Genomic DNA, 13,745 nt, shown 5'->3' with positions numbered 1-13,745 from the left:
TTGTAGGTATTGGAATAATAAACCAACGGAGATGTTCGATAAATTTCCAACTTCCTTGAAATCATTTGAGAAATTCCAGGTAAACAAGTGATAGGGAATCTGACACCTTGGTGACAGCCCTAAATGCAGATCATTGATTGATTGATTGATTGACAGATTCACTGATTAATGTTAAAACAATTCGGATATTTAGGAAACTTTTAAGCCCACGAAAACTATAGGTCATTGTTTTGGAAAGTAAGTTTACCATCAGGTGAAAAAATCTTGTTAGGTGGGGGCGTTAGAATACATCGACGGTATCCTTTGTCTGTCATAAGAATCGACTAAAAGGGGGGTGGGGGACAAAGGCTCTCAGCTTGGGAGTATGGGTTGACAATCATGGTCCTCCTAACTGAGTGTGGTACTGCTTCCACTTATGCCAGGATTATCACTTTTATCTTTCCCCTGCGACCTTACTGGTTCAAGTCTTGTTTTTCATTTTCACTTACTCCTCTTTCTTTTGCCGATAACTATTCTTCGAAGTGTTGGATCTCTTCCATTTTCCTTCTGTTTAGTGTTAAGAAAGGATGGTTGCTCATGAGTAAGTTATAAAGTTCCTTAGTACCATACTTTAAGTTTCTAGACTGACTGAAAATACCGGCATTCCATTGTACTGCATATAGACTACTCTTCGGGATAATTGGGAATTTTCGTTATTTCTTTTAATCTTGGAAGTTTCAGATTCTCAGGTACGGAGTTCGGCTTCCATTCATTAGTTTACGTCTTACTAGTTAATATTCCCCACACATCCACAATGCCAACCACCACAGAAACGCGAAAACTATGCAAGTAAAGATATATTTGGACTTCTTTGTTCACATCCTGAAGTAGAAAATCTTGCGCTCAGTTTAATTAACACAATATCAGTGTGGTACATCAAAACTATGTACCATTTATTCAATCAATCAATCAATCAATCAATCAATCAATCAATCAATCAATCAATCAATCAATCAATCAATCAATCAATCAATCAATCAATCAATCAATCAATCAATCAATCAATCAATCAATCAATCAATCAATCAATCAATCAATCAATCAATCAATCAATCAATCAATCAATCAATCAATCAATCAATCAATCAATCAATCCTGATCTGCATTTAGGGCAGTCGCCCAGGTGGCAGACTCCCTATCTGTTGTTTCGCTAGCCTTTTCTTAAACGATCGCAAAGAAATTGGAAAATTATTGAACATTTCCCTTGGTAAGTTATTCCAATCCATAACTCCCCTTCCTATAAACGAATATTTGCCCCAATTTGTCCTCTTGAATTCCAACTTTATCGTCATATTGTGATCTTTCCTACTTTTAAAGACACCACTCAAACTTATTCGTCTACTGATGTCCTCCCACGCCATCTCTCCTCTGATAGCTCGGAACATACCATTTAATCGAGCAGCTCGTCTCCTTTCTCCCAAATCTTCCCAGCCCAAACTTTGCAACATTTTTGTAACGCTACTCTTTTGTCGGAAATCACCCAGAACAAATCGAGTTGCTTTTCTTTGGATTTTTTCAGTTCTTGAATCAGGTAATCCTGTTGAGGGTCCCATACACTGGAACAATACTCTAGTTGGGGTCTTAACAGAGACTTATATGCCCTCTCCTTTACATCCTTACTACAACCCCTAAACTACAACGTAAGAAGAGGACTGAGATAGTCAAAAGAGACGTCAGAAGGCAATGTAATCGTCTCGTTTTTTCAAGAACCTGTAGCTCCAAACTTATGTACTAAGAGGCTAGGATAATAAATCATATTTCCAGTTTTCTTTTATACTAAAATTTCCCTGTCACAGTTTCAAGTTACGCTCAGTATCAATAATGTTCTTTCATGTACGTTAAGCAGTTATTTCAATCGGTGGGTTCAAACTCAGAGCGGATTAATATTTTTTTATAATCTTTAATACCCTAGGTTTTGAAGATATTACAGCATCTCAGGAATCGAATTATAACTTAGTGTGCGAGTGATGTCAACTGTTCTCGGCGAACAGAAAGCAGGGGCGTCTACTGCCTTCAAGCGTTCTTCTCTGTAGTTCCATGAGCTATCCAGTTATTATACAGATCCAGTCTACTGATCAAGTAGTATGCGACCTTTATATAGGTTATTGTTTGAATTGAATATTGACTAAGGTGGTGATCATTTTTTCAAGGCCTAGAGAGTCTTTTATTTTCACTCCCTATGTGGCCCTTACCTTTCTTTTCCCGATACCTTCATTTTTCGAAGTATCGGCCCTCTTCTATTTTCCTTCTGATTAGTGGTAACAGAGGATGGTTGTCCGGTTGTACATTATCTAAAACAGTAATCACCACCAGCATCTCGGCCACGTAGTACACGATTATCTAAATCTCAACCAGTAATAACCTGCGAGTAAATGAACTAGTGCTGGGGCTCCGAAATTGCCAAGCTCTCGATGCGATGTGAATCGATTTCTAGAATGTAACGGTTAGGCCTACTGAAATGAAACGGTTGCAATTAGATTTTAACGAAAGTAAATTACGAGTAAAAATTACATTTTGTAAAAAGTAACCATTACGAGTAAACAAATTCTAAAAAGTAATCGTTACAAGCATCAAAATCTCCCTTATTTAGACATGAAAAAGTTGGCAGCCTTAATTCGCGCTGTTTACCTAATGCGAATCAGAGAATCTACGAAAAGACGAGCAATACTGAAGCCTAATAAACAGGAAAGAGTTTCAAAAACACACCAATGGATGACAGAAGCGCTTAAAATAGTCAGACGCCTATAGGTGGCTAATCCAACTTACGAATTAATTTTGAATTTCAAAAAGTCGTCAAGGGGTTGAATTGATTTTGCTTTGTTATAGCATATATGCATAAAAAATACCCATGTGAATCAAAATGAAATACACTCTAAACGAAGTTAACTGATGAGTGGATATGGACTCAGTTAATGAGGAAAAAACTATACATGTCATCATCAAAGTGATAAATTTTATCTTAGTTAATAAAAACATTCAATGTAAGATTTCGTACAAAAACAGTGGAAGTCTTATCATAATTATCGTTTCCCTTTGAACTCTGTCTGTCTGTCTGTCTGTCTGTCTGTCTGTCTGTCTCTCTCTCTCTCTCTCTGTGTGTGTGTGTGTGTGTGTGTGTGTGTCATTAGCTGAGTTTCAGTCAGTTTTATTTGGTATGTTCTCGAGTTCTCGAGCAAGAAGTCCACATAAAGGCAATTCTCAAAACCTGGTTATGGATTTTTATTGGGTAGGTATGTGCATTAGACATGTCATATTCATGGAATTTGATCTGTAACTCCTGTCCTGGTCTTGAAACGAAAGTTTCTCATTGTTAAGTTGGTGTAGTCCAGCGCGCTAACTCCACGATCTACTGTAAGAATATTTCTTGCGTTTCTCTAATTGACAATCAACGAGTTTGAAGTATGACTGGCCTGCGGGCGGGCACTGGGCAGGTCTTCTCCAAGTAAAGATCCAGCGTTGTCGATTCTCTGCCTAATGTTTTGTTGGTGGTTTAACGTCGCACTAACACATCGAAGGTTTTCAGCGAAGAAGGGGTGGGAAAGAGCTAGGATTGAGAACGTAGCGGCCGTACAGGTACAGTCCCAGCTTTTAGCAAGGGTATACAGGAGAAGAAGAGTAATAAGGTAGTGCCACTCGCTAGCGGTAGACAACAGCTCGCGCGCGTGACGTCATCACAGAGAGACTGCTATAGACTGCAGTATCAAATACACAGTTCTGGACGCCCATAATTTAAGTTAAAGTCTTTGAAATGAAGTTGTTGCAATCTCTCGACACAATTTTGAATAGAAGAAGGAAGAATGTTCATATATCCGACATAATATATCAAACAAAACGGACTCTTTTCTGTTACAACTTCACAAAAACTGGGATATATTTAAAACTAGCCTCCAAATTGAACTGAGACTGTGCCATCCGTTCTGTGATACGATTTACCGTTTAGGCGCGAAATACCTCGAAACGAAGGTCTGCACCGACATTAAAATTGCCTCAATATTCCGATATTTTTCGGGGCTAAAAAATGAAATATTTCAGTATCTCGGAAGCTTTCCGTCGATTACGGGCTAAGATATATAATTTTGCAAAATTTCAGTTTTCTAGCTCGCCTAGCAGATTGTACCTCAATCTTGCTTTGGAGGAGGCTTAAAAGTGAGGACTTCCAGGAAACTAAAGCTAACAAATATGCAGATGGTCATTATTACACCTAAAACGGATAACTGTACGAAAATTTCGCCAGAATAGTCAATGTACAGACAAACGGTCGTTAAGGAATCTACTCTATGCACACCACCTTGCGGGCTATGTCCGCTGGACTTAGCCTGCAAAACAGATCGTTCATGATATCTTCCTTATTAATCCTCCTATCGAAAAAATGCACATGAGAAAAAAGTTTTAGAAATGGATTTCCATCAAGGCTGGTCGATTTCCAGTCAGGTTGGTCTTGTATATATTGTGGGAGAGTAAAACCACTATTTCGGTTCTCTGTAAACCCCCAGTCCATTCCAGGAAAATGAAATGGTATGGTCCTAAAACTTACCTTAGGAGAGGTGGATGCTAAATATGAAGTTTAGTTGACATGTCTCCTGTAGTTTTCAAGTTATAAGAAATACGCTTTACATTCACCCGCTTTTGAGTTAAGGCCGGTGTGACTTGTACTGAAAAAACGTCCGTTAATTATATCTCCCATGAGCACATGAGAAAAAATTTTTACAAGTGAATTTCCATCGGGTTTGGTCTATTTCCAGTCAGGTTGGTCTCGTATATATTGTGGGAGAGTAAAATCACTGTTCCGGTTCCCTATAAACCCCCAGCCCATTCCGGGAATTTGAAATAACTTTAAAACCTACCTTGCTAAATATAAAGTTTGGTTGAAACATCTCCAGTAGTTTTCAAGTTATACGAAATATGCTTTACATGCACCTGCTCTTGAGTAAAGTCCGGTGGGACTTGTACCGAAAAACGGTCCATTAATGATATCTTCCTTATTAATCCTCGTATCGAAATGATGCACATGAGAAAAAAGGTTTAGAAATTGATTTCCATTAAGGCAGGTAGATTTCCATTGAGTTTGGTTCTGTATATTTTGTGGGAGTGCAAAATCACGGTTTCGGTTTCGTATAAACCCCCAGTCAGTTCAGGGGTTTAGAAATATTGACCCTAAAACCTACCCAAGGCCAGTTGAATTCTAAATATGAAGTTTGATGGAAATATATCCAGTAGTTTTCAAGTTCTAGCCAAACGGACAAACAGACACCAAGCTAAAAAAATATGTAGATGGTCATTATTACACTTGAAACGGATAACTGTACGGAAGTTTCGCCAAAATAGTCAATGTACAGACTCACGGTCGTTACGATTTTATTTATATAGAAGATATATATATAATGAGCGTAAATAAATACGTGAAAAAATAAACCGTACTTGATCATTTGCTTTTACTGTTGCAGTAGCTTAATATTTATTGTATTTGTGGTCGTAATATATTATGCGTGACTGATAAAGCTTGTGTTAATGTTTTGGAGGTCGTATCCGTACTTATTTTGAAATCAAGGAATCGCAATGATAAACCTGCACAAAGCCACTTCCTCGCGCATTCTCTCCTAATGTTTTTATTTATATAGTTTTGTGAAACTTATTGTTCTAGTGATACGGTAGTGTCATTTGAGCTGCTACTTCGAAGTCTGATATCAAATTTGGATGGCTCTTAAGGGTACACGCCAGAACAACGTATCTGCTCACCCGTGAGAACAGAAAACCTTTCACAAACTGAATGATAATGTTGTGGCTTCAACAAGTGAAGGAACGAGGGTTTCATAGTCACTGTTGAAGCGTATAATAGCAGAAGAGAAGACATTTTCGGCCAAAGGCCAATTCATCTTCACGCTTTATACTTTTGGTCACTACACATTTACTTCCGTTCGTTTAATTGCATTGCGTATCCAGCATTAATGAGAGATGAACTTCAATCGACGAGCCTAAAAGCAGCTACTCACAGTATTTACGGCAGCTTGACAGCCAGCCAGGCAGCCGTGCGCACGCTTATCCTTGATCCTGTATTGTCGGTGAAGATCGGGGAGGGCCGAAGTAAGCTGAGCGAACCGAACTAGACGACGGTTCCTTTGTTTGTTGCAGCTGTATAGAATATCTATCGAAAGCCATAATAACTCACTTTGACTTCCTGATCCCATTATGGTGCAAGTCCATAATTACTATTTTTTCAGAAACTTCTAAAGAAAGTGTTAGTTCCGGACAGAGTGGTTCAGACGGCAGAGTGCCGACTCTCTGAGTTGGAACCACCACGCTCGATCCCAGGTCAGCCTGGTGACATTTGAAGGTGTTCAAGTATAACGGACAGTCAAATGAAAACCGAACACCCGCTACAGATTGACCATGGAATGGTATTATTGAAAAGTAATTACCAAATGCGTTAATAACATTTATCCAACTGGGAGACGAGACGATCAATTCCAGTCTTGTAGAAGGCGGTAGGTTGCTGACGGATCCACAACAGCACCCACTCTTGCACTTCCTCGTACGAATGAAACCGACGTCCACGAATGTCTTTCTTGAGGTCGCCAAAAATGTGAAAATCACAAGGTTAAAGATCCGGCCTGTGCGGATCCTCCGTTGAAGTGTTTCCCAACCAAATCGCTGAATCGTAGCCTTCGCCAGATTGGAAGTACGGGGGTGAGCTTTATTATGCAACAGGGTGACTCCGTCCATCGGCATTCCAGCGTGTTTTGACTTTATGGCGCGTCGCAGTTTCTGCAAAGTGTCTTCATAGCGCTGCGCATTGAGTGTGGTTCCACGTTCGAGGAAGTCGACAAGCAGAGGGCCTCTACAGTCAAAAGAATAAAGGTCATCATGACTTTATCGGAACTTGTGTGAATAGCTTTGGATTTCTTTGGCGGAGGAGAATTGCGATTTTTTCATTGTTGGCTTTGCCATTTGCTCTCGGGCTCGAAATGGAGGCACTATGTTTCGTCCCCTGTAATGATACCGGACAAAAACGCATACTCATTCTCGTGGTACCGATGCAGAGGACTCAGACATAACGCCATTCTGTCAATCTTTTTTCCCTCCGTCAGTTGATGCGGAACCCACTGCGCTAATGCCGACCTGAAAACGAATTTCTTCCTCTGTGATTCGTCGGTTTTCCCGGATAAGGTCATGAATCCGCCCCATCACATGGGGAGTAATGGATCGATGGGCCTGTTCTGGACGCGCATCGTCTTGCAGTGATGTGCGCCCTTGTCGGAATCTCGTATGCCACTCGTGCACACTCGACATGGACATGCAGTGTTCGCCATACACAGCAGACATGGGAGGACGAGTTTCGCGTACTCCAGCACCATCAGTCACCAGAAAACGGAGCACACTTCTTTGCTTGCCTCTATTTCTACAGCTGGACGAACACACTAGACCAGTCCGCGCACCAACAAAGACATAACCCAACAACACTGCGTGCACCTGTGTGTTGTATTAGGGCTCTCTAAAGACTAGGTATGCTCGCCCGCTATTATGGTTCATTCCTACACTACGTTGGTAAGGCAGTTGACCACCCCAACCTTGTATATCCCACTTTTTCACTGCTCTCTACGCTAGAAAATAATGCTAAACTAACATACTGTAAAAATTCTCATTCTCAGTATTACTCAAACGGTTACTCAACATAAATATTAGTATATTTCGTACATTATTGTGTAATTTTTACTCGAGACGGTGATTGTAAAAGCAAGGTCGTTGATAATTTGCCTTTTAATAATAAACAAAGAAACTAGGCATGTACTCTCACTGGAGAAATATTAGAAAACATAGCTTACTAATGAAACATGAAAACCTACAACCTGTTTTCCAGTCATTGACCGGGTCAGGGATGGAATGAATGAAGCATATTTATAGGCTATTAGTACGATGTGGTCGCCACTCCCATAGTGATTTATTAATGACTGATAGATGCTATGAGATGAGAATGGAGAGTGTTGCTGGAATGAAAGATGACAGGGAAATCCGGAGTATCCGGAGAAAAACCTGTCCCAACTCCGCTTTGTCCAGCACAAATCTCACATGGAGTGACCGGGATTTGAACCACGGTATCCAGCAGTGAGAGGCCGACGCGCTGCTGTTTGAGCCACGGAAGCTCTAGCTTACTAATAAACCGGTTTATTATTATTGATAAGCAGAACAGGTTGTTCGTAAGCTATGCGCCGCGGTACCGTCAAATGAAATGAGGGACGCCGTGGTATTGATATACTATAGGCTACTGTCATTCTTTAATCTTGGAATTTTACTTGGCAATCGGTCAGTGTCGAAGATATATAAATTGTGATAGAAGATTTCGATACCATATGATCTCAGTCGGTATTTCATACTTGCGTGAAATTGATTCAGTGCTATTTTCAGTCTTGTCAAAATAATAAGAAAAATACTCTTCGAACACAAATAACGCTGACATATGATGTACGAAGACGAACACACCCACGTAACTGGTACCGGTATTCTTTAAGTTTCTTTCTTTTTTCTAAAATTTAGTCTCTTTTCTTATTTACCAGTATTTAAAAAAATACATTCTATGTGCAAAATAAACTTAATTTTTGGTGAGTGTTATGAATCTTATCTGCTTACGCAGTTGTATGATTTTAGTTTATTCAACCTAATATTCATGAAACAAGTGTTATTATAAATTACATTCGGGAAGAAAGTATGATAATCAGTTACCAGTGACTTGTAAGGAGAGTGACCCACGAGCTGTGGAGAATATTGAAAATTCTTGATTTTGGCAAAGTTAAAATTTTTTTTACAGAGATTCATGTGGTCTGAGGAGAAGCAGTATTATTTCTCAACACGATTCACCTTATTAAACTTCGAAGGGTTGCAACATTGGTTAACTTGCTCAGGCAGCACACATATATATTTAAGTCATATTTTACAAATTTACTGTCTCCTTTTATTACAGTATTTACAAAACAATAACATTCCAGTCGTTGTTTACATTTCTCTCTTCTTTTCCGAAGCAGCCCCATATATTTATATTTTACCTTGTTTCCGTACATTCTTGTTAAATTTCACAACAGGGGGTCGAATTTTGAAGAAGTGTCTAATATTTTTTCTTTTAAATTACAGCACGTTGGAGAACATGTACTGGTACAATTTATCACTCAAAATTTTCTCCGTTACAAGATTTGCACCATTTTGCATTAAATAATGCTTATAGTTCCTATAGAAGACCTTACAATTACAAATTAATTTCATAACTTCACAATTTGGTTTCTTTAGACCACCCAAATCAAAAAAAAAATGTACGGGTGTTTCAGAGCTTGAGTCAGAAAGCTGATCGTTTACAACCTGTCTGCATATAGGCCTACCACAGATCTTGGTTTTCAGTAATGCATTTGTTGTACTACTACCAACATTAAACACATTATTTCTGTCATATGAAGTTAGTTTTGACAAATATTGTAACTGTGGTGTTTGGATGTTGAACTCCTGTTGCCGCACTTTGGGGACAGAACTGAATATTGAATGATCAATGTCACTGAATTAAGGGGTGTAGTAATGTCAGTGGGAGCTGGATGCAGGTTTAAGACAGCAGTTGAAGTAGAAGCTGTAGCAGATTCAGTGGAGGCATAATGCAGACCAGAAGGGAATCTAAACAACCTGTATCCCGCAGTAGAAACGTTACTACACTTAGGTGCAGAATAATCGACCATTATGTAAATATATATCCACACAAATATAGCACTATTCTGTCTCTGCACGTGCTGATTAAAGCAATGCGTTCAATGTGACGAAGCGAGCGCTCGTAGGAAAAACTAGAGTTTGATCACGTGGCCCATTGAGCATGTATGAACCAAAATGGCGGCTAAGCATACCCATCTTATAGCGCCTTAAGTTGTATCGATACGTACCAGCAATGATGCCCCCTTTCGCGCGGAATGTGTGTTATTGCGGGTATTCGGTTTTCATTTGACTGTCCCTTATGCGTCAAGCCTCGTGTTGGTAGATTTACGGTCATTGTCCTAGGGGATAAATTTCGGCATTTTGGCATCTTCGGAAAGGGAAAAGTAGTTAGTTGGACATAAAACAAATAATAATAATACTAATAATAATAATAATAATAATAATAATAATAATAATAATAATAATAATAATAATAATAATAATAATAATAATAAGCTACAGAAGAAAGAAAAATCTCGAGAAAGACCTTAGGAGCCTAAAAATGAAAGGATGGTGCATGGAGGAAGAGGAGAAATGAAGATCTATACAGACAGACACAGAAGATCACAAAACCATACGTAAGAGAAAACTGAAGTTTTATGGGCACCTCACAAGAATGAACGAGAGTCGATTAACAAAGAAAATCTTTAATTACATCATTAAATAATTTAAAGTCAAAAACTTCATGATTGTTCCGTATTGAATAGAGAAATATACAATATTAAATAGAAGGAAGAATCCACCTTTCAGTACTCTGTTGTTAAGTTGAACCAAATAGAAGTTACAACCTGTTCATTTGGGACCCGTTTCAACATATTTGAAGTGTCATCATTAGCCAATTAACAAAGAAGTGCAAAAATGAAGTCATAAAGATCTAGAAACAACTAACACAATGATCACAGACAAAAAATTAACACTATTTCGTGCCGAAACAAATCCAGTTGAAGTTCATAAGCAGCTCTAGTACAATCCTGTTATGCCGCATTCACAAATGAAGACGTATGGAGATGATGTATTTGAGATCGATAACGAGTTAAAGGACTTGTTCTAATATGAAAACTTGAAGGATAACTCGTTATGAAATTGAACTTGTGATATGCAGTTGTGTATATTTGTTGCTAGGCAAGTCTTGTAGGCATTTGTTTCTCCGACCGAAGAGTAAAAGGTGACGTAATTGAAGTCTTAGGAAAATAGTGTAGGACTTTATTTCGACAATTCGAATATTGTACACATCATAAAATTAAAATCAATTAATAAATGAGTAAAGCCTCTGTGGGTCAGGCGGAAGCGCGCCGGCCTCCCTCCGCTGAGTTCCGTGGTTCAAATCCCGGTTACTCCATGAGAGATTTGTGCTGGACAAAGCGGAGGGGAGATAGGTTTTCCCTGTCATATTTAATTCCAGCAACACTCTCCAATACCATTTCATTTCATCTGTCACTCATTAATCATTGCTCCAGAGGAGTGCGACAGGCGGCTTCATTTATCCCATTCCTGACCCGGTCGAATGACTGGAAACAGGCTGTGGATTTTCATTTTCACTTTCATACTAAATGGGAAGAAGAAACAGAAAAGACATGGAGGAAGCTGGCATCAATCCAAAAGAAATAGTTAATAGAGATAGGTTTCGAGCTAAAACTGATTAATTCAAGGGGTTCCAGGAAAAGAAAAATGAAAAGTCCAAGAACATGCGGTCAGAGGAGAGGAAGAGAAACCACAGCGAAATGAAGAAGTTCTGGGAGAAGAAAAAAAGGACTAACCAGCAAGTCAATTGTTTACTGTGGTCCAAAGTAGGCCAAAATCGAAGAAATAATAATAATAAAAATAATAATAATTAGCAAATGGTCGAGAAAAACGGGAGGAAAATACTATTTAGAGTATTTATCGAAAACTGTGCAATGTCAGTACTTACTTCCGTTGTGATGTTGATGTTTTGTTGTAGGTGATGTGCGAATTGATTGGAGTGTGTATGGCGGACGGAGATTCCTCTGAATTCTACTCACAGGATTCAGCCTCTAGTCTTATTTTTCCTAGTAGGAGCATCCTTTCGGGGAACTGGACATTTATGGTAAGCAATGCAGAGATAAATAACATGCAAGTTAATAATTCAGTGAATTAAGAAAAGTAAGCAAGATTTTAGTTTTTTCTGATTTTTATATCAACCAGGAGACCTACAATTTTACGTTTAATGTGAACCACAGGACCGTGACTTTTAATTTAACCCCTTAAAACTCCAATTTTTGGTGTGCTGTACAAAAGTAATTTCAATACAGTTTTATTACCATATTGTGTTCCAGAAAGCTAAACAATGATTGCTTTCTGAAAAAGTGAGGTGGAAAATCCAAAACTTCGAGAGCATAATTATCATTTTAATGAGCTCAGTTTTAGAATATAGTAAAATTTGAGTTTTCAATTTTGCACAGCAGATACCACTAAGTTTTACTGTTCTGTCAGCAGTAATAACTTCAAACCACACGAATTTCTATGTTAAAAAAATAAACAAAATTTGCATCCTTGCTTCGACGAGCTGAGCGATGGCTTGATTTGCAGAATTGTGATCAACACGTCTTGAGGTATCTAAGTGATTTCTGCAGCCAAATACAAGCTTCAAAGTCAATGTACATACTGTATCTGTGCATGGTGGGTCTCAAAAGGTTAGCAGTAATTGTACTCGTAAAATGTCTCTTACAGAGAAGTTACGCACGGGCAGAGTTTGTATTGGTCGGGTTACAAATTACAGCTAGCTTAGTGATAAATCAATTACAATGCCTAATGGGTCATTTGCGAATAATAATAATAATAATAATAATAATAATAATAATAATAATAATAATAATAATAATAATAATAATAATAATATACTTACATACATACATACATACATCATTATAGACTGTTATGCCTTTCAGCGTTCAGTTTGCGAGCCGCTCTGTGAATTTACTACTCGCCGCCACAATCCGCTATTTGCAACTAGTGCTGTGGCCTCATTTAGATCTATACCTCTTACCTTTAAATCGTTAGAAACTGAGTCTAACCATCGTCGTCTTGGTCCCCCTCTACTTCTCTTATCCTCCGTAACAGAGTCCATTATTCTCCTGGGTAACCTATCCTCCTTCATTCGCCTCACATGACCCCACCACCGAAGCCGGTTTATGCGGACAGCTTCATCCATCGAGTTCATTCCTAACTTAGCCTTTATCTCCTCATTCCGAGTACCCTCCTGCCATTGTTCCCACCTATTTGTACCAGCAATAATTCTCGCCACTTCCATGTCTGTTACTTCTAGCTTATGAATAAGATATCCTGAGTCCACCCAGCTTTCGCTCCCGTAAAGCAAAGTTGGTCTGAAAACAGACCGATATAAAGATAGTTTCGTCTGGGAGCTGACTTCCTTCTTACAGAACACTGTTGATCTCAACTGCGAGCTCACTGCATTAGCTTGACTGCACCTTCATTCAATTTCACTTACTACATTACCACCATGGGAGAACACATAATATCCTAAATACTTGAAATTATCTGCCTGTTCTAGCTTTGTATCACCAATCTGACATTCAATTCTGTTGAATTTCTTACCTACTGACATCACTTTAGTCTTCGAAAGGCTCATTTTCATACCATACTCATTGCATCTATTTTTTAGTTCTAAGATATTTTTTCGGCACAATCTGCCATTAAGACCATGTTGTCAGCATAGGTCAGACTGCTTACTACATTTTCACCTAACTGAATCCCTCCCTGCCTATACCTTTCAGCAGATGATCCATGTAAACTACGAACAACAAAGGTGAAAGATTACAGCCTTGTCTAACCCCTGTAAGTACTCTGAACCAAGAACTCATTCTACCATCAATTCTCACTGCAGCCCAACTGTCAACATAAATGCCTTTGATTGATTTTAATAATCTACCCTTGATCCCATAGTCCCCCAGTATGGTGAACATCTTTCCGCTCGGTACCCTGTCATATGCTTTCTCTAGATCTACGAAACA

General features: G+C 38.7%; 1 protein-coding gene across 4 annotated transcripts in view; it reads left to right on the top strand.

Moving 5' to 3' along the window:
- Positions 1-536: 536 nt before the first annotated feature.
- The window catches only part of LOC136881181 (hemolymph lipopolysaccharide-binding protein), a 60,877-nt gene continuing 47,668 nt past the window's right edge, over positions 537-13,745 (top strand). Inside the window, exons 1-2 of one of the 4 annotated variants that reach the window (XM_067153871.2) lie at positions 537-580; positions 11,696-11,821. In XM_067153871.2, coding sequence (XP_067009972.2) covers positions 11,699-11,821 — 123 coding nt within the window. In that variant the 5' untranslated portion in view covers positions 537-580; positions 11,696-11,698. Of the gene's footprint in view, positions 581-3,167; positions 3,270-11,695; positions 11,822-13,745 lie in introns of those variants that run through there. The other 3 variants (XM_067153864.2, XM_067153881.2, XM_067153890.2) reach the window with 3 other exon arrangements.

Source organism: Anabrus simplex, chromosome 1 (assembly GCF_040414725.1).
Source record: "Anabrus simplex isolate iqAnaSimp1 chromosome 1, ASM4041472v1, whole genome shotgun sequence".
Lineage (NCBI taxonomy): Eukaryota > Metazoa > Arthropoda > Insecta > Orthoptera > Tettigoniidae > Anabrus > Anabrus simplex.
The sequence above is the reverse complement of the archived record's forward strand: the minus strand, read 5'-3'. Positions and strand labels throughout refer to the sequence as shown.